This window comes from Chrysemys picta, chromosome 2 (genome assembly GCF_011386835.1).
Source record: "Chrysemys picta bellii isolate R12L10 chromosome 2, ASM1138683v2, whole genome shotgun sequence".
Taxonomy (NCBI): Eukaryota; Metazoa; Chordata; order Testudines; family Emydidae; genus Chrysemys; species Chrysemys picta.
Genome location: NC_088792.1, coordinates 276140438 through 276163697, shown reverse-complemented (window position 1 = coordinate 276163697; position 23260 = coordinate 276140438). Strand labels below are relative to the sequence as shown.

General features: G+C 40.1%; 1 protein-coding gene across 2 annotated transcripts in view; it reads left to right on the top strand.

Moving 5' to 3' along the window:
- Positions 1–23260, top strand: part of ZFAT (zinc finger and AT-hook domain containing) — a 140015-nt gene that overhangs the window by 90469 nt on the left and 26286 nt on the right. For both annotated transcript variants that reach the window (XM_005291035.5, XM_065586219.1), the window contains exons 11-13: positions 4997–5085; positions 12403–12541; positions 17645–17763. In XM_005291035.5, the coding sequence (XP_005291092.2) occupies positions 4997–5085; positions 12403–12541; positions 17645–17763 (347 nt within the window). The remainder of the gene's footprint in view (positions 1–4996; positions 5086–12402; positions 12542–17644; positions 17764–23260) is intronic.

Sequence of the window (23260 nt, the reverse complement as noted above, 5' to 3'; positions counted from 1 at the left end):
AAGCCACGATCGCAATCTGTGGCGGCAATTCGGTGGGAGGTCCTTCGCTCCGAGCGGGAGTGAGGGACCGTCCGCCAAATTGCCGCTGAATAGCTGGACGTGCCGCCCCTCTCCGGAGTGGCCGCCCCAAGCACCTGCTTGGCAAGCTGGTGCCTGGAGCCGGCCCTGCATTTGCCACACACAGTTAGCGCTCAGTGCTTAGGCAGTGCAGTATTGGGTGGTACAGAAAAACTTGACACTGTTCATATGCAAATCTTCAGTCTGATTAAGTTTTCAAATGTGAAGGATATTGTCTCATATTGGTTGAGAAAATGTACACAAAATCTAAAAAGGAAAACAATGTTTGAAATAAATAAGAAATTTCAAAATATGACAATTTATTCTTTGAGTGGGATTTTCAAACGGGACTCAGTGATTTAGTAGCACAAGTCCCATTGACTTTTACTATGTATTCAGTAACCTGTGGTATGTTTCTATGTTATAATTGATCTAGTCTTTTCAAATATAATTCCATTCTATCTTTGTCAGGTTTTTAATATCAGTTTTATTTCATATATACATTTTTGTTAATGCACTAACATTGTCTTCTAATACTGCTACTCTTTTGCAATCTCCCTTTCCATCCCTTTTGATGATTTATTTTGAAATTAGATTTTCATTACAATGTATACTTCACAATAGAGGATTTATATTTTAAATTTATCCCAATGTCCCAATGAAACCAAAATAAGAAGATGTAAACAGAAATGTTGTGGGTACATGTAATTATTGTAATGTTCACTAGAATCACTAAATCACTCCCAATTGCTATTTTCCTAAAATAAATAAATAAATTAAAAATTCAATAAATAGTTGTACTTTCTAGTAGCCCCAATGTAATTGGATCCAGAGGACCTCATTTTAAAGCCTGCCCCAAATCCAAGCATGGCAGTCTAACCTGAGAATGTCAAGTCGTTTTGAAACTGACCCTACCCAAACTTGCCACTTCCCCCCAAACTTGGGTCAGCACTACTGCCTCGTTCTTGTGGCTCATCCTGGTAGGGCCCCAAGCCTGTGATCCATCTCTGACTGCCTCCTCTCTGTAGGGTCATTGCAGCAGTGGTTGTATGCTCCGTTCCTGCCAGCCACTGTCACTGCCCCTCTGCACTGTGTGCACCGCAGAGTGAGAGGTGCTGTCACTCCTTGGCATACTCATTTTGCAGCGCATACAGCATAGCAAGGTGATGGCAGCCAGCAGGAGTGGGGGCATGCCAACTCCGCACCAACACCACAGGATAAAAGGTGTTCAGAGGTTACTCGACCTGAGAGGGTTAGGTTGTTTTCATACCTGACCTGAACCTGACACTTGTAGTCAGGTCCAGTTACTTTGGGGTCAGGTTGCAGGGCTCTAACCGGATTAACACTAGCACAATAATGAGTCAATCTAAATGATGTTGTATGGCTGTATTTTGGAATCAAATTAATAACTATCAAATAAAACCCTCCTATGCTGAGCTGTGTTTATCTTTGATTTTTATTCATATAATTGAGTCAAAAGGAAATTTTGGGATGCAATTTACAAAGAAGCATCTTCTGATTTTCACTGCATGCTCATACTTTGTATAACCAGCTATTGGGTAAGGGTAGATTTTATTATGAAAATATAGTAAAATCTTATTTTCTCTTTCGCTCTTATGGCTTAATTTAAAAAAAAACTACCTTTTTGTGTTTTCATTCTCAAATTTTCATGTACAATTATTTTCATGTGCAGATAATAAAATTTGAACATGAAAATGTCATTTGTTTTTGTAAATCAGGCAGTTCAATGTCTGATCTATTTCATGTGTGCAAATAAGTGATTGTTGTGCTACTTTATAGACTGAGTTGACCTTAACTTGACCATAATGAGAATAGGGCTATAGTCACACAGGCTTTGCCTAGACTAGGTTATAAAGGTGTGGTTTTAGGACATGTTAGCTAAGGTGTTTCTACTAACATCTTCCAAAATTCTAGCATAGACTTGGTGCTATGTACTTTAACACACAAGCTGGTCGAGTTGAAGCTTTGGCTACAGGTAGGGTTGCCAACCCTCCAGGATTGTCCTGGAGTCTCCAGGAATTAAAGATTAATCTTTAATTAAAGATTATGTCATGTGATGAAACCTCTAGGAATATGCCCAACCAAAATCAGCAACCCTAGGTACAGGAAAAACAAATATATGCCCTTTATTGCCAGGGCTCAGACTGCCATCTACCTTTGGAGTATATGAGATGGCTTTGTTTTTCCAGCTGCTGCTGTTTCTCGGTGATGTAAATGTACTGGGTCTCCTCCCTTTCCATTGCCTGCTTTTTCCTCTTTATTTCCTTTCCAAAATTCTATATGCGAAATCCTGCCCCATTGAAATCAGGTGGGAGTTCTGCCATTGACTTCATCAGTATCAGGGTTCCACCCTAGATATGTCAAAGCTCCAGGTGTTTTCAGTTATCCCCCTCCTTAATGCCATCCCTTCAAATGCTGCACGTACTTTAAGAACTGGTGGCAAGTGGGATAACATTTCTAGTTGGAGATGTGTTGTATGATTTGTCAAAGGATTTTCAGCCTCTTGAGTGGTGACACCTTCCATTGTATGGTGCCTCCATCCCTTCAAATATTACTAACACAGTCCAGTGTTGTTCAGTTATTCTACAAATAAACAGAATGGGTTTGAAAATCGCTTCACTGTTTCTGTCTTGTCTTCCTGGCTTATGAATTCAGGCATTTTTTGTTCAAACTTCAGCCTTGCAAGGTCAGTTTAACCACTAGAAAATAAAGTGGGTTGTTTTTTCTCTGCTTTATTCCTCTCAAGAGTGATATGACAGAAAACAATTCAGTCGTCTAGGCTGATTACAGTTTGAGTAGAAATGAAGCATAGATCCTGACTTTCATTAATTTAATTAGGTAGCAAAAAAATTGTGTCAAGATTTTTCTTAGCTGTTTTTATTGGAGCTGTCACTTTCAGTATAAAACATTTGCAACTTTTATTAACAAGATTCTGAATGTAAAGAAACTACCCTGTTTTGTGACAAGTTGGAGTGAATCTGCCTTTTCCACTTTTGCCTTGGTCCTTTTAGCTTTTGACAGCTTTTCTAACAAGCATTTAAAATTGTTTGAACAAATGAAGCTCTGTGGTATGGAAATCCTGGAAGTGGGAAGATCTCTCTCTCTCTCTCTCTCTGCATTTCAATATTCCCCATCCTTGTGGTGTCTGAACTCATAACTAAGGGAGGAAGATGAAGAATGGAGGAATAGAGAAGAGCATGGAGAAGGGAGAAAGAGAGAATGAAAGGAAAGATGGAGAATATTTGTTTTCAAATCAAGAGGAAGGAGAATATAAAGAGAAAAACAAATGTTTTAGGGGGGGGAAAAAGTGAATGGTGGGGAGATAGGGTCATAGAATGAGTTTGAGAGTTCCAGCATAGCACTTCCTAGCTTTTGCAAAACCTCAAACAAGAGATCCTCTCCTTGAAATGTAAGAGAGATTTCAGTCCCATTGGTGAATAGGGTCATGAAATACATTGTTTCCACATTTGACTATCTTGATCCCCTTCAGAATGCCCCTACTTCATAGACCTCATAGATTCAATATTTTCATTAATTATTTGGATAGTGGAGTGGAGAGTGTGCTTATTAAATATGTGGATGATGCCAAGATGGGAGAGGTTGCAAGCACTTTGGAGAACAGGATTGAAATTTGAAATGACCATCATGTTCCATCATGTTCCTAAGTAAATAATTCCAATACTGTAGTTAATTACAGCTACTGTTAAAAATGTTGTGCCTTATTTGTAGTCTGAATTTGCATAGCTTCAGCTTCCAACCGTTGAAATTCAGGCTATGTCAATCCATTCTCCAGTGTTCCAAATGGGTGACAGCAAATTATATCTTTTTGATCACTAACGCTTATGCCCAAATACATTTGTTAGTCTCTAAGGTGCCACAAGGACTCCTCATTGTTTTTGCTGATACAGACTGATGTGGCTACCACTCTGAAACCTGTCACCAACTACATGGTAGATGCCCCCAAGATAACTCACTTGTCTTCTAGGCATCAACAATAGCTTGAAGTTGCTGTCATCTAAGTGACCAAGTAATACGGTGACCAGATAACACTTTTACATGTCCCTGGTTTCTAGGTAATAGATATTTTTCCAGTGTGCCTACAACACTCCTAGTCTTTTAGTAATGGGCTCCTTTTGAGCACAGACTGGCAAGGCAAGGTTAAAAAAAAATCATTCACTATAGTTTGTTTCCTCAGTCCCACATTGAACCCAGGCATACGGAAGTGAAAGGTCTGAGCATAAAGCTTCAGTACCACTTGGCCTGTTAACATACTATTTTATATTTATTTTGCTTATTTCTGTGTGGCAGCTTTTGGGGGTTTTTGTCTTTGTTTGCAAGGATCCCTTTCAGGACTGTTTGAGTCATTATTTTAAGATTGTAGTGAAATATGCCAATAAAAATCATTTGTTGAAGACCAGCTGCAATAATTTATAGTATTCTAAAAATAAATCAAGTGAGTGTCAAAAATAAAAAATGTACATGAGTCATAACGGTTGGAAGATTGGGACAGAGATGGAACAAGCACCTGCAACAGGCGTGTCTGAAGAGCTACGTTATTTACAACCAAATAAATGGGCTTGCAGCTATGTTTTTGCAAAGCAGCAGTGATGTCCACTGGGCATTTACGCTAAAGGGTGTTCTTTCCCCAGTGGCTATTCCAAGTAATAGATTCACTGTTTAACACTTGTAATTAAAAATAGCAGACAAAGGCTCTTTCTGTCCTATTCTGTTCAGACCTATTTGACCAGAATTTTGCAAAATGTGCCTCTCTATTGATTCTAAATTCTAACAGATAAGTTTACAATATTTGGTTATCCTTACTCTGTTAACAATCATCTTTATCATGAAATATCATTGATAGCTTTCTGGATTTAAATATGAAGAGGCAATCTGAACACATTTTCTATTTCTGTTTCAGGAAAGCAGTTTAAATGTACAGTGTGTGACTACACTGCAGCCCAAAAGCCACAGCTCCTACGTCACATGGAACAACATGTCTCTTTCAAGGTAAGAGCGCAAGTAAGCCATGATTAATTAATACTCATGTAGCAATAAAGGGGTCTTCAGACTGCACAACAACTTTCAAGAGGGATGTTCTTATTTCTAGTGATATAACATATGATATTTTTATGTTTCTAATGTTAGAAGGGGGATTTTGACTTTGGCATTTAAATATTAAGCAACATTACTTGAAGAATACACTCCAAACTGTGCAACAACATGATGGAATCATTTTGTTTATGGAAATTTATATTTAATTTCTTTTTTTTTTAAAGTATGTATTTTTCACTGCAAAATAAACTTGACTATTTAAACCTGTATGTTACAATTTCCTAGTAAAGTAAGAAGTGGTCTTCCATAGATTATTGTTCACTGCTCCCTTTAACTTCCTTTGAAAGATGGCCACCTTATTTACAGTAGATGAGTTCATTTGTTTTCAAAGGACATTAGGGACATTGAAATCTAAAACATATCTGTCTGTCTAAAGTGTGTCTCAGAAGGAAGCTTGTTAATGTATCTGTGAAGCACTTAGATTGGAGATCAGTTTATATTAATAAAATGTAGCAATACCTTATTTATTCCTAAATATTACAGTGACTCTCAGTGTGGTAGAATATAATGTCATGAATATGGAGGATACTATATTCAGAGAATGAAAAATGGCATTTGCTTTCATTTTCAACAAAATCCAAAATTTTATCTTTAAAGAAAATGTTCAGTATAGTTTAGCACTTTTATCCTGACAATGAGTAAACCTCTAAGCCATTCTATAAAGATGTTATGCTTTTTTTTGCAATTCATCAGGTTTCAGTACCTAATGACTTATTTTGCTTCTTTAAAGTATCATTTATATTTTATCATTTATATCAACATTAAGCTTGCTGCCTGTCTAAAGCAGAAATTAAGACAGTCCCTGGCCCAGAATTTAAATTCTAGAAGACAGACATAGAAAGAGAAAATTAACAGAAACATCCGGAGGAAGGCATCATTTTATATATATATTTATAATAATTTCATTCCTTTTGCATTATATTTGTATTTCCAGCATTTTTTATGTAGGATGGGAATTCAACACTTTCATTTTCTGATAGATTTAATTTTATGATAGACACACAACTGACAAGTTGATTGTTTCTAATAAAATGCAAAACTGCTGCAAGATGCTAAATAAGTCTGTGACGGGTTGGATCACAAAAACCCCCTTGGGAACTGCCAACTGATGTGCCAAGACTACTTCTGCCCCTGCTTTCCATGCCCTCCCAGCTTGGGACTTCAGTGCCCAGCCTGGTTTGAGCCAGACCCACTAGCCTGTTGCAAATCCAGACCCAGGGCATGAACCACATGCCCCAAAGCTGCAGGCTTAAACTGAAAGCAGCTTAAGAGGTGTTCCTGCCTTTAACACTCAGATGCCCAACTCCCAATGGGGTCCAAACCCCAAATAAATCCGTTTTTACCTTGTATAAAGCTTATACAGGATAAACTCATAAATTGTTTGCCCTCTATAACACTGATAGAGAGATATGCACAGCTGTTTGCCCCCCCCTCCCCCCAGGTATTAATACATACTCTGGGTTAATAAGTAAAAATTGATTTTATTAAATACAGAAAGAAGGATTTAAGTGGTTCCAAGTAGTAACAGACAGAACAAAGCGAATTACCAAGCAAAATAAAATAGAACACACAAGTCTATGTCTAATACAGTAAGAAAACTGAATACAGATAAAAACATCACCCAGTAAGCTTCCTTTTACAGACTAGTCTCCTGCTAGTCTGGGTCCAGCAATCACTCACACCCCCTGTAGTTATTGTCCCTTGTTCCAGTTTCTTCTGGTATCCTTGGGGGGTGGAGAGGCTATCTCTTTAGCCAGATGAAGACAAAATGGAGGCGTCTCCCACGGGCTTAAATAGACTTCCTCTTGTGGGTGGAGACCCCCCCCCCTTCTCCTATGCAAAGTCCAGCTCCAAGATGGAGTTTTGGAGTCACATGGGCAAGTCACATGTCCATGCATGACTCAGTTTTTACAAACAGCAGCCATTGCTTACATGCTACCTTGCACGTCTTCAGGTTGACTTCTTATGTAGATTGGAGCCTTACAAGATTCATTGTCCTTTAAGTGTTTCTTGATTGGGCACTTAATTTGCACATTCCTTTCTCAAGAAGCTGACCAAATGCTCTACTAAGGCTACTTAGAAATCAAGCAAGTATACAGCCAATATTCATAACGTTAAGTACAAAAATGATACATGCATACAAATAGGATGAATGTATTCAGTAGCTCGTAACCTTTACAGAGATATGTTACATGGCATATGTAGCATAAAACATATTCCAGTTATGTCATATATATACATTCATAAGCATATTTCCATAAAGCCTTATGGGGTGCAACGTCACAAGTATGAAAACATTTGTAACAAGTTATTTTTTGCTTGTAAATGTTTCTTTGACAAAACTGGTAGGAGATTGAGATAGATGCTTGAATTCTGGTTTCATTGTTTAAAAATAAATATTTTATTTCGGGACAAAAATATTTAAAATGCAGTACTTGCAATATAGTTTTGTCCTGGTAGACCGCAAGATAGAATTTAAATTATAATGGCCTGCCACCCTACTGTCAGCCTGCCTTGCAATTGGAACATCCAATGAATTGTTAAGAGATTAGTTTGTCAGAGATCCTTACAAAATAAAGTGTGTTAGTGAGTGCACTCCTGCCTGTGGGATCATTGCATGTGCATAAAACTCAAGTGAAGATATACAGTCATGTGGTCTGTGTGTTTAATTCTAATCTATTCTATTTCTAAATCAAAGTGGTATCGAAGCATTTTGAGATGGTAGTTGAGCCAGGAAATGGTGGTGAATGGCAAATGGTTTTTGTAATTTTGACATTAAAGAATTTACAAAAAAGTGTGCAGGAATCTGGGATGATCAAAGTTTGGTCTCTGTTAGTGAGTTAATCCTTGTTTCCTTTAGCTTGCTGCCTAATTGACATAACAGAGTTCTGCAGAGTATATAGCAGATAGTTTCTGGTTCTGGGCAATTCCAAGTCAAGCCCTCTTGTTACAAGTAGATCCGTTTTGAAAGGAATTCCAGGGTTCCTGCAGCTCAGCCTGGTATGGTGAAACAAAACAGTCTAGTCAGCATGAACTTATCTGTGCTAATATGATATTTCTAATATGTGCATCACCATATCATCTAGACAGTAGTCTTGGACTGTTTTGCTTAGGGCTCATATCTTTATTAAAATTATAGAATAACAGACTATTTTCACTGACGTCTAGAGGAAACATTTTCACTTCACAGGAGATACTGTGTGCATCCAGTTGCAGAGCCGTAGTCAGTTTATTCTGTTGTTTGTGTGGATTTTTCACACAGCAAATGGAGAGCAAAAAGCAGTAGAAAAACGTGACTGTAAAACTCAAACAATTAGCAAAGGGCTTGGGTGCAAATGTGCCAGAAAGTACTTTTAACTCGCGTTTGGCTATATTAGATTTTATGTTGATGGTGACCCTTTAAGCAGTCAGTCCATGTGTGTCACCATGATTGTCTCAAAACGGTTCTGTGAACTTATTCAATCTCTTATAACATGCAAGTCAGATTTACCCAATTGGTTAGAATTATTTTGCATAGGTTTACTAATCCGCTGTCATACAGATATTGGACTCTGGTGAACAGTCAGGCTCTCAGATGCGCACACAATACTGATTCTTAAAGATCAAGATTTCTTGGTCTTTTGTCACAATCAGCAGAATTCATCTTATTCCAGCTATACTGCAGCCTTCTGTCTATCTCTGGTCCTTTCTATGGTAGGGAAATAATAAATTTCCCATCATGGCTCACACCAGCTCAGCCCTCTCAGAGCTTGCAGTGTTGAGAGCCATAGCATAGTAGGGCTTCTGGTGTTACAACAATGTTACAAAACCTCGCCTAAAGCACATAGACCGACATTGTGTTCAGAAACTCCTGCAGCAAACAGCAGCCCTTCTTTCTATATTTGGGCTCCTAATGTTGCTAACACTGGTGAAGCTGTGAACAGATATTGACAACGGGAGGACGTTTTTAGAAAAATTCCCTACTGTAGATAGGGCTTCTCTGTGTGTGTCTTTCTTCCTTGCACTCCTACCCCTTCAGAAACCCAGCTTTTCATATTCCCTACTGAGTTGAATACTGTAATTTATTATAATTAATTGCTTATCAAGTTTCAGAAGATGACATCACATTCTATCCATACTATTGGTTACCCTTAGACAAGTGTGGAGTAATTGACCCAAATTTAAAGAGGTGGTTGTTTACTCTGAATACCTTTGACAGGCTAATTAACATAATTAGCACAGCAAATACACAATTGAAATCATTAACTGCAGAGGGCAGACTGTTCAGAGAGCTCTTTTTAATTACCTGGAGAAATACAGGTGAAAGTTCTGCTCTGTGTGCCACTATGTTACAGATCAAATAGATCTGATCCACTGCTGATTAGTATGTAATGACAAATTAACTTTTTGAAGCTTATATCCTGTGTTACAGTTGGAGAATGACTTTAATTTGCCTTATTTTCAAAATAACATGAAATATTCATGGTGGAGCTGGTAATGATGCCCACTAAAAGACCCTCTTGAGCGTAAATATATTTCAATATTTTAAGCCCTATTTAAAATCTTTAAATGTTGGTGCAAAGTTCAGGCAGTGTGATAAATCAGCTGGATTCCCCATATATTTTTTACTCTGCCTCTCCATAGAAAGAGAGGATGCATTTAGAAATTGTTTGCCTTTGTTTAAATATTTTTTTTTTAAAAAACGAGGTGTACAGTACAGTTTTAGTATTTCTGTTTACTTACAAGGTTTACTGACATTTCTCCACCTGTTTTGTAAATGCATATGTATAATGGTAGTTTGTTACTGGCATCCTTCTACCCTTCACATATATTGTCTTTGTGAATATGTCAGGTTAATATTTAATATTAAGCACCATGGTGCGCACAGATGAAACAATGGGTCTAATTTTCAAAATTGTGTGTTTAATGTTTGGCACATAAATAGAGATTTGGATGCCTAAATAAAAATTTTAGCTGCTTAACTTTAGGGTACTATAATTGAAAGTTGGGATAAATAACACTTCTGGAGAGTCTTTCTTTTGTGGCTCTTTAATGGGGTTTACAAACCCTCACTATGGCCGAGATAGTGGAAAGCCTGGAGCAGTACTGGGCCAGGAAAGCTCCGCCCCATAGTCACTGCTGAGCATACTCCTGGGAAAAGGAGCTGTATAAAGAGAACTCCAGAAATCCAGGCAGTGAGGCGGACAGAAGCCATTTCCTGGAGGACACTGTTCTGCAACAGTAGAAGAAGGTCTTACCAAGAAGGTCCAGCTGTGACCTTTCTTCCTATTTTCTGATATCATCCCAGAGGTAGGGAGTACCATGTGCAGGGCCACCAGAGAGTCACCTGCATCCATTCTGAGACTCTAGGGTTTGAGTAAAGGACTATAACAGAACAGCAGCCATGCACCACACTGCGGCATCCAGTGTGGTAGGAAGTGTCCCAATGGCATGTGAGCAGGAGGTGGGTTGAACATAGGCCTTGCCACGCTATCACACTTTCAAGGTCTCCCTATCCACCCCAGATTCCTCTATGATTGTCCCTTGGATGGGCAGAAATTGGGGGTTACTGACTAGGAGGTTGACCCAACCTTTCAGGACACATTGACCTAAAATAGATCCTGGAGCAGGAGGCCCTGCCAGTAGGCCTGCTGACCAAACAGTCCCTGCTACAGGCTCTGAAAACACATGGCAAGAATTAAGCCTCACAACATATCTCTGGTGTAGGTAAAAGCACAGCAGCTCTACACTATAGTTAAGGATGGGAAGAGAAGAACATTTCATCCAATTGGAAGTGCAGGGGTCCTGCAGGTAGAAAAATGTATTTATCCAGTGAATTTGCTAGAAAATTGGGCCTAATGCTCTTTCTCTTGCATAAAGCACTATGGGAATACAGTACTTCTATACTTCCCTGTCATTAGACCTCAAAGCACTTTGCAAACATTAATTAGTTTAGCCTCACAAAACCACTTTACAGATGGGAAAACAAGACACAGAGGGCCAGATCCTGAGCCCCACTGAGGCCTAATGTACATTTAAAAGTGTTGCTAGCATAGTTTACCAGGAAAACCCTCCTAGTACAGATACAGTTTACGCTGGCAAAAAAGCACTTTCTTGACAGTACTTTTTATGCCTGTTGAGCAAGCAAAATAGTCTATATTGGCAAAAGAGCTTCTGTGCTGATATAACTGTGTCTACGCTAGGGCTTTTGCCATTATAGAATTGTTGGAAAGAATTGATCCCCTAATAGCCATTTCTATACCGGCAAAAATTTCATGTAGACCTTGGCATAAGGCTGTTTTGCACCAGCAGCACCCCCTGGCTTGATGTGGTTTCCATCAGATACAAGGCTTACAGTTTTGTTCAATGGCTTTCAGCACTCCCATTATAAAAATGATTCCAACACCACTGTTTGCACTACTCTGGAAGCTTTGAACCTGTCTCATCTGGTTAGTTGAGGATTCATCTGATCTGCAGGAATCTCCCTGTGAATTAGAACTGCCATAGCGGCTCATACATCGCCCACTATCCAGACATGAACAGACATGAGCTGTAAAGCATTACAAGACCGAGTACATTGAATTTACACTCAAGAAATATGCCATTAAATTTTCAGAGCATTCATTTCACTGCTATATAGTTTAATAATTCTAAAAATGCCTACATTATGACTTTCTTAATGCTTTCAACCTGCTCTACAATGCACTTGTAATTTTATAGACATTACCAAAACAAAACCCCAAAAACGTATTTATACATAAAAGTAATATTTATGTACTGACCTGTACTCAGTTACTCCTGTCCTCCCTTCCCCTTTCAAATCAAGACTATATATTGCCTACAGCAGTGAGAGACCCTGATCCTACTCAAGGTGTTAAGCAGTATATTTGAGAGCATGCCTTTGCTTGATCAGACCCGTAATTACCAATTGTGGAAAATAATTACTTAAAAACACAGTGTAGGTGTTTGTACTTGTGAAATAGTGTTGTGAGGATACATAGTTTATAGTAAGCGATTAAAAAAGCAACACATTTTCTGTAAGAATTAGCTAACACATACTTGTGTGTTGGTTTGAAAGGTCAGTTCCTGGAATAAATGAGACAGATATATGCCCTAACCAGTGTGAACCCTCTTGAATTTTGGGGAAGTTTGAGTCTGAATATTGCAGCTTGGACCCATCTATACAGAAAGCAGATGTGTATGACCAATTGTAACTCTCCGTTTTTTTGCTAGCCTTTCCGTTGTGCACACTGCCATTATTCCTGCAATATATCTGGCTCCCTGAAGAGGCATTACAACAGGAAGCATCCCAATGAAGAGTATGTTAATGTTGGTACTGGTGAACTTGCTCCAGAAGCCCTTATCCAACAAGGTAAATTTCCAGTTAAAAGCAGCACATCTGTCTGTTTATTTTCACCGTTGAAGCAAAGTTGATTTGAAGGTGAACATTGAGGAGTGAGTTGCACAGTTTAATTACATGTGTGAAAAAGTATTTCCTTTTCTAGGTTCTGAAATGGCAACATTTTGATTTCATTCACTGTTCCCTTATTCCAGGGATTGGCAACGTTTGGCACACGGCCCGCCAGGATAAGACCCCTGGTGGGCCGGGCCAGGCCGATTTGTTTACCTGCTGCATCCACAGGTTTGGCCGATTGCAGCTCCCACTGGCCGCGGTTCACCGCTGCAGGCTAATGGGGGGTGCTGGGAGCCGCGGCCAGCACATCCCTTGTCCCGCAGCCCCCATTGACCTAGAGCAGTGAACCGCAGCCAGTGGGAGCCACGATCGGCCGAACCTGCGGACGTGGCAGGTAAACAAACCAACCCAGCCCCCCAGGGGTCTTACCCTGGCGGGCCGCGTGCCAAAAGTTATGAGACAGGGTGAACAGAAGTTCTCAATCTGTCTTCTCTACAGCATTCATTATTTTATATACTTTTACGAGGTCCCTTCTTATTCATCTCCTGTCTAAGGTAAACAATCCCATCTTTTCAGTCTCTTTTCAAATGAGTAATCAGCTGATAAATTTTCATGATAGTTTTGAAAGATTGAGCTAATCCTGAGATGAGAACTGAGTGGCTGAATGGCACCAAATTAATCTCCCAATAAACAAGTCAAGTCAAGAAAGGTAAACAAGTGCAGATCTGTTGTAAATGGAAAGGGCTTTGGCCTCACACTTAAGAATAATTATTCAAAGCATTGAATGGGGTTTTTAACCATTCAACTCCAATTGATTTAGGGGGAGATTTTCAAAGACACAAATTGGAATTAGGTTCCTATTGCCCATTCACTTTCAATCGGAGTTGAGTGCCTCACTGCCCTGTCTTTGAATATCTTTCTCTTTAATGGCCATTTCATTGCTAAAGCTCTGTACGCTGCTCTGAAACTGTTGGGGTTATTACTTCTCCCTCTTGCCTATGCGGGGGGGAGGGGGAGGGTAAAAATATGCTTGGTTTTCATTTGGAAATGGACTCTGCACTCTTGACTCTTGAACTGAAAGTCTGTTCCACTCTCAGACAACTGTCTTGGTTTCCAGAGTGGAAATTAATTATCTTAGTTGGCCTAGATAGCCAACTAATATTGGTGAAAAGTAATTGCCCTAGCTTCTTGCTTGCAACTGCAGTCGATTTGCATTATGTAAGCTGCTATGGGATATCAAATAAACTGGAAATTGGAGAATGTAGGAAATGCTTGACATTCAAGATTAACCCTCAGAACCAAAGCAACAATCAAGGGAAGAGAGAAGTGTGTTTATACATATATATCCGTAGTATGAAATAATTCTGTTCATTGCAGATTTTTCTAAATCTAAAAGCTTTCATTCATTCAGTTCACTTCTTACATCCTTTTTATAAACAGTGGACAGTGCTGCTAGTTCCTGTTGTCTGATTATTTACATTTGATAGCCACCATGTTGTTAATTATTTATTTAGAAACCATAATTCTTTCTTTGCAGAGTAGCCATACCCAGATGCTGCTAAAGCAGATAGGTACAAGTCTACTATATCCCAAGAGAGGTTTTGCTATTGTACACTTGGCAGATAGACCAAAGCGAACAATCTGATTGTGCAATCAGATAGCTTGTTGAGTATGAAGTGTATTTAGAGATTCAGGAAGCACAAAGCTCGTACAGTTCTGGTTCCTGGAGGGGAATAAAAGGGAAACTCAATTAAATATTATGTTGCATTGTGTTGAAAGTACTGAGCTGTTTGGTAGAGTCACATTTCTTATTTTATTTTTGATCATTTCTGAGGTTTTTGGTTTTTTCCATTTTGAATGGAACATACAAAACTTTTTTTTAAATAAGTGCCTTCTGGAAACTTTAGAATTTCCCTTTTTGTTACAGAATAGATACCAGAATAATGCCAAAATATTAGATAATGAATAAAATATAATTCTCCCAAGCATGTCATTATTTCTAAAAAGCATTTCCAAATTATTCTTTTTACAAACAATCCTTGTCCATCAGAAAGGCTAAACCACCTTTAAATAACACTGAAATTGTGACACAAGGAAAAACATTCAGAATTAAAAGTTGAGACTCCATCTTTTAACTTGTATAAATACCTTAATTGAAAATGTTATTTTCATGTAGACTATTAAACGCTTCCCAAAGCCTTCTGAAAGTGCACATACAGTACAAGAGGTGCAATGTTAATCATTCAAGGAATTACACAGCCAAGTGACACACAGCAGTATTTTATTTTTAGACTGCTGTTAGAAATTTATAGCAGCAGTCAATGGCAGAAAAGCAGATACTTTCAAACACTCAACTTTATATAATTATATAACTTATAACCAAATTGATTTTTAAAAAATGTTTAACAATGGAAAATTAATATTCTAACAGTATGTCCAGCCAGCACAGGGCTCAAAAATATCTTGTGATACACTCTACACACTGTTTTTAATGTGTGTTTTTTTTTAATTGCTTTTGGAACCTTGGTCACTTGCCTGGTTAGGTAATCGAACAGGAAAGCATGATATGGAGATAATCTCCAGTTCTTGGGAGTCAGGAGGCATGGATTCTGTCCCCAGTTCTGCCTCAGACTTTCTTTGTGACCCAGGACAAATCACTTATCCTTTCTTTGTCTAAACTACAGATGACCCGCTTCCCCTCTCTTCACCCTGTTTCCCTCATATCTATAGTCTGTCTTGTTCATGTGGCTTATAGACTTTATAGGACAGGGACTTTATATTTCTGTGTTTGTAGAGCATCGTGCAATCACAGCTGGGGCCTGTTGGTGCTACTGCAATACAGATAATACCTATCTCATGGGGATGTTGTGTCAGTAAATTGTTTTAAAAGTGCATTGAGATCCTGTGATGGAAAGTGCTATGGAAGTATATATTACATTACATTATAGACACCAATATTGGTGTCAAAAGTGGATAAGGTATGTCATTCACTGACCTTTTCTATATCTGGCCCAAGTATTTAATGAATTGAGTAGAAATTAATTTTCCTGAGCTTCGATGCCAATTAACTGACACAGTTGTACATTAGCAGTTTGCGTATTTCCATTTGTTGTTTCTTAATTAGTCACAATGACAAAAGTTGCAGCTTTAATTAACGTAGTGTAATGTTCTAGTAATTTTAATTTAGAAGTAATATAGAAAGGTCTTTCTCCTATTAATGGAATACTGTGTGCAATGAGAGCGTGGCTTGTAATCAGCCTACCAGAGTACACATCAAGCATTTAATTAGATAGCACTAGCAGGAGCCATCGTTTGCCAGGGTAATGGATGATGATTTCTAGAGGGCCATCTGGTGGTGTAGTACTTAAGGCACAAGGGGCTCCCCTAATATTTATATTTAATTTAATGTGGTTTAGTCATCTGATACAACACACTGTAGTATTCAATCTATTTGTGTTTTGGTTTGGTGAGGAAAAGAAAATCCAGTGAAAACAAACACTAGTTTGCATGACTGCATGCATCTAAGTTCTGATAGTTGATCAAATTACTTTCATAAGAAAAAAGGCAAAAAATGGGTGAAATCTAATGTAGAAAGTGGAAGTTTATGATTTTGTCATACTGTACTAGTTTTTTTAATTAAGCTGCTGTGAGGACAGACTGTAAACAATGTAACATATCCATTTAAAGACCATAATGAAAAGATACCTGTATTTACACTTTTAAAATGTTAAAATAAATCTATAGTTCAAACTCACAAAAGCAAAGATATTTAGGGTATGGTGCAGTTTCCATTGTATGTTGTCCTTGTTTTACTTTGGTATTGCAGAAGTCCCAGAAAAGTGAATAATCTTACTGGATGTACTGTTATGAAGTCTGATAATGCTGAACAACAGCCTTAAGGGAGATTATTTTTTTTTTTTATTAACAAAACATGGACCCAACTTTGGGAACATTTACAATATTAAGAGCATGACAGTATTTTAAAAAATGGTCAAACATCTACTTGACCGAGAACTCAACCACTCATAACATAAAAGCACTTCACCCCACTAAGGCCTTGCTTCGTACTTTGAGGGCCAAGAAACTGGAGCTGTATCAGGAAAAAGGGGAAACAACATTCAGAGACAAAGGCTGCTATGGCTCCAGTCCTGCAAGATGTTGGGTTGAGCATCCAAATTAATCTTATCTGCTGGGATTATACATAATGAGGAGGTGTTCAGATACCTTGTTGATGAGTTCATAAAAAAAACAAGTCTCTAAAAGACTGATCATGCTTTGAAGAGACGGAAGATATGATCTAATAGCCTTTCCCTCTCCCTAAATATTGTGATTCACATAGAAAGCTTTATATTAGAGATGGGCCTAAATCAAAACTCAGAATATGGATATCCCCAAAGGAATTTTGGGTGTGAATCTAGATGTAATCTTTTGGCTCATGCCTATCTTTGCTTTTTAGATTTAAAATCACGGCACGAATTCCATCTAGAAACAAATTGCTAGTCAGTACAGTCTACAAAGTATAATTGTATAAGTGGAACCAATGCATTCTGCACTTTTCTTTTAAGTCCCTAGTAATTTTTTTGGCCCAGCAGTGGGATGTGAAGGTCAGGATCAGTGTAGTCCTCTTCGGTGGAGAGATTCATCTCTCACACCGAGTGCTCACCGTCCTTCAAAGGGTTTCCAGTTGTGCAGCAAACAAAAAACACAGGTCCTTGCCCAATAAATAGTTTGTTTACATTCTACCCTGGGGCTCACATGCCCCTCACAGGTACACAAACTGGGTGAGGAGCAGATCCACTCAAAATTGTACCATACACATTGAAGTGGTTCAGCTAGTCTGATTATATTTAAAATAATAAGTGTTCAATACACAGAGAAAGCAAAATCTTATGAGGTATTGCTGCTTAGGTTGACAGAAAAAGGCGCAAACTTGAGTAGTCCCGTATGGGTTTCTTGTATCCCAAAAATGTAATGGTAGTAAGAGGGTACTCTCTGGGATAATTGAAGTGAAGTGAAATTATACCAAAAAAATCTTCTTTTGTTTTTGTTTTTTTTCCTCAGGTGGCATTAAATGTCCAGTTTGCAGTTTTGTGTATGGTACAAAATGGGAGTTCAACAGACATCTTAAGAACAAGCATGGCCTGAAATTAGTGGAGCATGACGGGGAAGCAAAGTGGGAGGTAAAAACAAAATTGCTACATCTTTGCCCAAAAATTTCAAAAATCTCTAAAGATATAGAATGTGTGTGAAAAGTGTATTATGGCCTTCCTTACATGGTGGAAAGTTGTCTTCTCTCTACTATCTCTGGCTTGAATGCATACAGTGAATGCATACAGTGCAATTCTGCACTAAAAAATTAAAAATTCTAAACACAATAATTTCTGCATATTTTATTTGTCAAAATAACACTATATTATCATGCCAGTTTGTTATTTTGCTAATTTATTTCAAAATACCTGTCAGCCAGTATGTCTGTAACAATACAGACACACACAAAATTTCCCCTGGGAGTAGAGAGTTAAAGAAACCCCTACAACAACCCACTTCCTGTTTCTTTGCCCCCTCCCTACCAGAGCCCAGTTGCAGGTCCTCCCCCCCCCCCCCCCCCGCCCGCCCAGACACCTACGCCCCTCCCCCTCCAGAACCCAGCCGTGGGCCCCCCAGCCCAAACACCTGCACCCCTTCTTTCCCTTCCCCCAAAGCTCAGGACCCAAAAGGAGAAACATCCTGATGCTGGGTCCTGGGCTTGTGTGGAGTTTCCTGCACGCCGCCTCCTTCCTTCAGGGCATGTTGAGAACTGCAGTTCCCAGGAACCCTCCAATTCCCTCTCCCTCCCCTGGCAGTGTCTTCTATTTGCCAGCTGGGCTCTGCTGAGTACAGCAACCCCTACTGGCAGCCAGCAGCTCTGCAGACCATTTCGGGGGGGCGGAAGGAAATTCTGCATGCACAACAGTGCAGAAGTCCCCCAGGAGTAATACAGTGCTAAGGTTAACTACTGTAATGTCTAGCAGGATTAACAAGATAACAATTCATGGTTCTTCAAATACTGTCCGTATGGGTGCTCCAGTTCAGGTGCGCCTGTACTCTGCATCTTTGATCAGAGATTTTTGGTGCCTGTGCCCGTTTAGTTCACACACGCAAGCTCACACCCTCATGCCCTGTACCAAAGGTGTAAAGGGCCATAGACTAACAGCCCTCAGTCCCTTGTCAACATCCTTTGGCCTGAGATGGAGTCTGCTGTGTGCCTGTTCTCTTTAGTACTGTAAAAAGAACAGGAGTACTTGTGGCACCTTAGAGACTAACACATTTATGAGAGCATAAGCTTTAGTACTGTATTTAGTACTGTATTTAGCGGTTAGTTAGTATGTAGTTAGTTCTTTGATAGTGTTTATAATTGTTGAAACAGTTGTTTCCTTTTTCTTTTTCCTTTAAAAAAATATTGATAGACATAGATTGATTTAAAATCTTCTCCTATTGAGGGGTCATTTTTTGTTATTTTGCTTGGAGATGGTGGGCTCTTGGGATTTAAAAGGTGGCTATCCTGATAAGTGATGGGCATTTTCAGTGCCTCCACTCTTTGGGAGACACTCATGTTCCCAGTGAGTGCAGGATCTGCACTTCTTTCAAAGATAGATCCCGAAAAAATGGGGAGATCAAGTTTTAACTCCTGATTATGAAGCAAGCCTTAAGACCAGCTTCAGATCCAGGGGCAGAGGACACCCCCCTCCCCCCATACATAGACCTCCCAGTATGGCTAGTGCCCTGTCCACCCCAAGATCTTGGTCATTGGAGGCCACTTGAGATCTAGGCTGTACTGGTTACATCTACAGCACTGAAGACCTCAGCAAAAGTAGCATCGACATCTGCCTGTATGCAGAAAGAGGTAAAGACAAAACCTCTGAGAAAGTCTGGGTCACCGATGCACAAGAAGGCTATGGAGACCTCGGCCCCAAAGGGAATTCCATGCAGGCTCTGAGTGCTTTCTGTGCTGCAAGGGCAGTGAAGACAGATTCAAGGAGTCAGTCGTCAAACTTGGTACCGAGCTCAGGTACCCATACCCAGAGCTGCAGAGCCAGTTCCACGAGGATTCTATGCTTGTCCCCAAATAACAAGCGGTACTGATAACCTGGAAGTCTGTGATACCAAAGACTGTTCAACTGCCTATGTTACTGTAATCAGAGTTGATTCTTTCCAATACCAAGCACTGGGTGCCAGCTACCTTGGTACCAAAGCCATCCTCTACAGGTTCTCGCTCGACCCATTCTTTGATGCCATTGGTACCTCAAGAATTTTGATACTTTAAGGACTTTCTTTCAGAGTGGTAGCTGTGTTAGTCTGTATCAGCAAAAAAAAAACCAATGAGGAGTCTTGTGGCACCTTAGAGACTAACATATATTTGGTCATAAGCTTTCATGGGCTTCATCAGATGCATGGAGTGGAACATACAGTAGGGAGGTAAAAATACACAGTATATGAAAAGATGGGAGTTGCCTTACCAAGTTGGGGGGGGGGGGGTCAGTGCTAACGGGCCAATTCAATTAAGGTATTTGAGCTGGAGTCTCCTCTGTTAACTGGTACTGGTGGTTTATCCACACCGAGACTTACTCAATTGCCACCCCCCATTAGCTGAAGTACCATACTCACTGTTGTCTACCATACAAGTTGAACTGTTATTCTCTCTTCCTCCCCGCCTCGGAGTATGTTGAGAAGGACTCCTCAGACTCTCAGATATTGGTACATGGTTTCCCTGTCTACTCTAAAACACATAACTCTGTCTCTTACACTGATCAATTGGCAGAGAATAGACCTCAAACGACACCCACATGGCAAAAACACAGATGGATGCCTCCACCCATATCCTTGTTGGAACCCTTGGGCATTCTTTTGTCAACAATTTGCAACAATTCTTCACACCATCGGAGGGAGCAAAGAAGGGGTTATTCCCCTCAACCACCTCTGCCACCAGCTGTGCTAGAGGAGGAGACCTTGGAGGTGCAAAAATCAAGAGCGGACAAGGTGTTGATGCCTCTTACAAATATTTCCTCTTCATTGCCTGATGAAGCTGTGATGCCTCCACTGCCGTCTATGGCAGATGACTTCAGGCAGTTCTAGGAACTGACTAAGTGAATTGCTGAAATGCTTCAGATTCCTTTAGAAGAAGTTCAGGTATCCCACCATAAACACCTGAATATCTTACATAGTTTAGCATCCCTGAGGATTGCCATTCTGGTCAGTGAAACTTTTATGGAACCCACTAAGTCTGTTTGGCAATCCCAGCTACCACACCACCTACCTACAGAAGGGCAGATAAAAAGTATCCTGTCCATGCTGGGGAATCAGAATCTTAATTTTCTCACCTGGATCCAAACTCCTGTAGTGGAGGCTGTTAATGAACAAAGTAGACAACATACCTCAAGGTCCACCCTGTACAGAAAGGACCACAGGAGGCGTAATATTTTTGGCTGCAAATCTTACTCTTCAGCCACACTTCACTTTAGAACAGCAAACCATCAGGAGCTCATGGTCAAATTTGACTGTTTGAATGGCAACAAATTCTATCACTTTATTGATCATCTGCCAGAGGAACATCATGACCAATTTCAGGACATTATTCAAGAGGGTCAGCTCCTGGCAAGATCATCACTCCAGGCCTCCTTGGATGCTGCTGACACTGCAGCATGTTCAATGTTCAATGCAGTGTTCATGAGAAGAGCTCTTAGCTCCAGCTGTTCGGCTTCCCAAGTGAGGAGCAGAGCACCACTGAGGACCTTGCCTTTGACAGTCACAGGCTCGTCGCAGATTTGACAGGTACATCTCTCCACATTCTAGAGTACTTGAGCTATGTTAAGATCCTTGGGAATTTGTACTGCTGTAAATAAAAGGAGATTTAGCTGGTCTCAGACAGCACAAAGAGCATGCCCAACCCCGTATTCAACTTATTGTGGAAAATCTGAGCCCGAGCCAAGAGACCAAAATACTCTAAAAAGAAACCTCCCTCAGCTACAGGTACCTCTTCTCAGCCATCCACAACCTCCAAGTGACAGTTTTGATGGCTTGGTTGAGAGACTCAACCACCCGATTGACTAGGATTTACAGCTGCAACATCATACCCCCACCTCCTTTCGGATATCACCTCTCCCATTTTCAAGCTGCATGGGAGAATATTACATGGGACAAATGGGGTTTGGAAGCCATAACATTTGGCTGCACCATCCATTTCAGTTCTGTTCCCTCCTACCCATTCTCCCTCCCCTTCCCTATTCAGGTACCCATCTCATGATCAATTGCTGACATGAGGTTGCCTCACTTGTGTGTGTAGGGGCAATAGAACCAGTTCTTGTGCAGCACAGGGGAAGGGCATTCTATTCAATGTACTTCCTGATCCCAAGTGGAATGGAGGTTGGAGGCCAATTTTAGATCTCCGATATCTAAACAGATATGTGGAACGGCACAAATTCAGATTTGAGCATTGGCCTGCTAAACCCAGGGTTGTGAGCTCAATCCTTGAGGGGGCCATTTAGGGATCTGGGGCAAAATCAGTACTTGGTCTTGCTAGTGAAGGCAGGGGGCTGGACTTGATGACCTTTCAGGATCCCTTCCAGTTCTATGAGATAAGTATATCTCCATATATAGGTTGGTGACCCTTTCAGCAACAATTCCCTTGTTAGATTCAGGAGATTGGTTTGTGATTCTCGACCTACAAGATGCATATTTTCATGTGGCTATTCACCCTTCACACGAGGTTTCTTTTATTTTCTAATCAACAATGACATCTACCAATACCAGGTGCTTCCTTTCAGCCTATCTTCTGCCCACTGTGTATTCTCGAATGTTCTGGCAGTAGTTGCGATCCACCTACGTTGTCTGGATATAAATGTTTTACCCTGTCTGGACGATTGGTTGATTGGAGCAGATCTTATCAGAAAGTGGTGGTGGCCATAAATGTGACACATTTTCTGCAGAAGACATCCCTCTAAGAAATGACATTGAGAGTCTCAGGAAGAGCACACTTTTTCATCATAACTATTCCCTATGCAGGGCCCCCTGAGGGATGCAGTACAGCAGAAAATATCATTTCTGCTCCTGCTTCCAAAATCAGGTCGTCTTCCCCTCACAGACCACCTCAGGAAGAGAAAATGGTCCACTGGGACATCAAACAGGATGACATGCAAGAACCAGATTGCCATTAGAAGAGACTGGACATATCTTCATTTTCCCTGGAGAATCCATCGCTCCAGTGGTCCCAACCCAGGCAGACAATTAGCACATCTTCCAGGAGTTTGCTGGAATGAACAGTTGACACACTGGAAATTCAAGTACAGGAGGAATCACAGAACCAATTGTCATCCTGCACTCCTTGGTCCAGAGAGGAGTTAAACTTCTTGATAATGGAGGGACAACTAGCAGACCACTCTTCTCTGCAGGCTTCCCTCAATGTCTCAGACACAGCAGTGTGTTGTATAGCAACTGCAGTTACAATGTGCAGGGCTTCATGGTTGCAGTCTTCGGGAATATGGAAGGAGGTTCAAATGACCATGGGGGGACCTTCCCTTCAAAGGCTGTGACCTGTTTCATACACAGACTGTCAAATCCCTGCATGCTTTGAAAGACTTAAAGGTCACTTTGCAATCCCTAGAGAGGTATACCCAGACTCTAAGGAGGGAGTACTACAAGCTT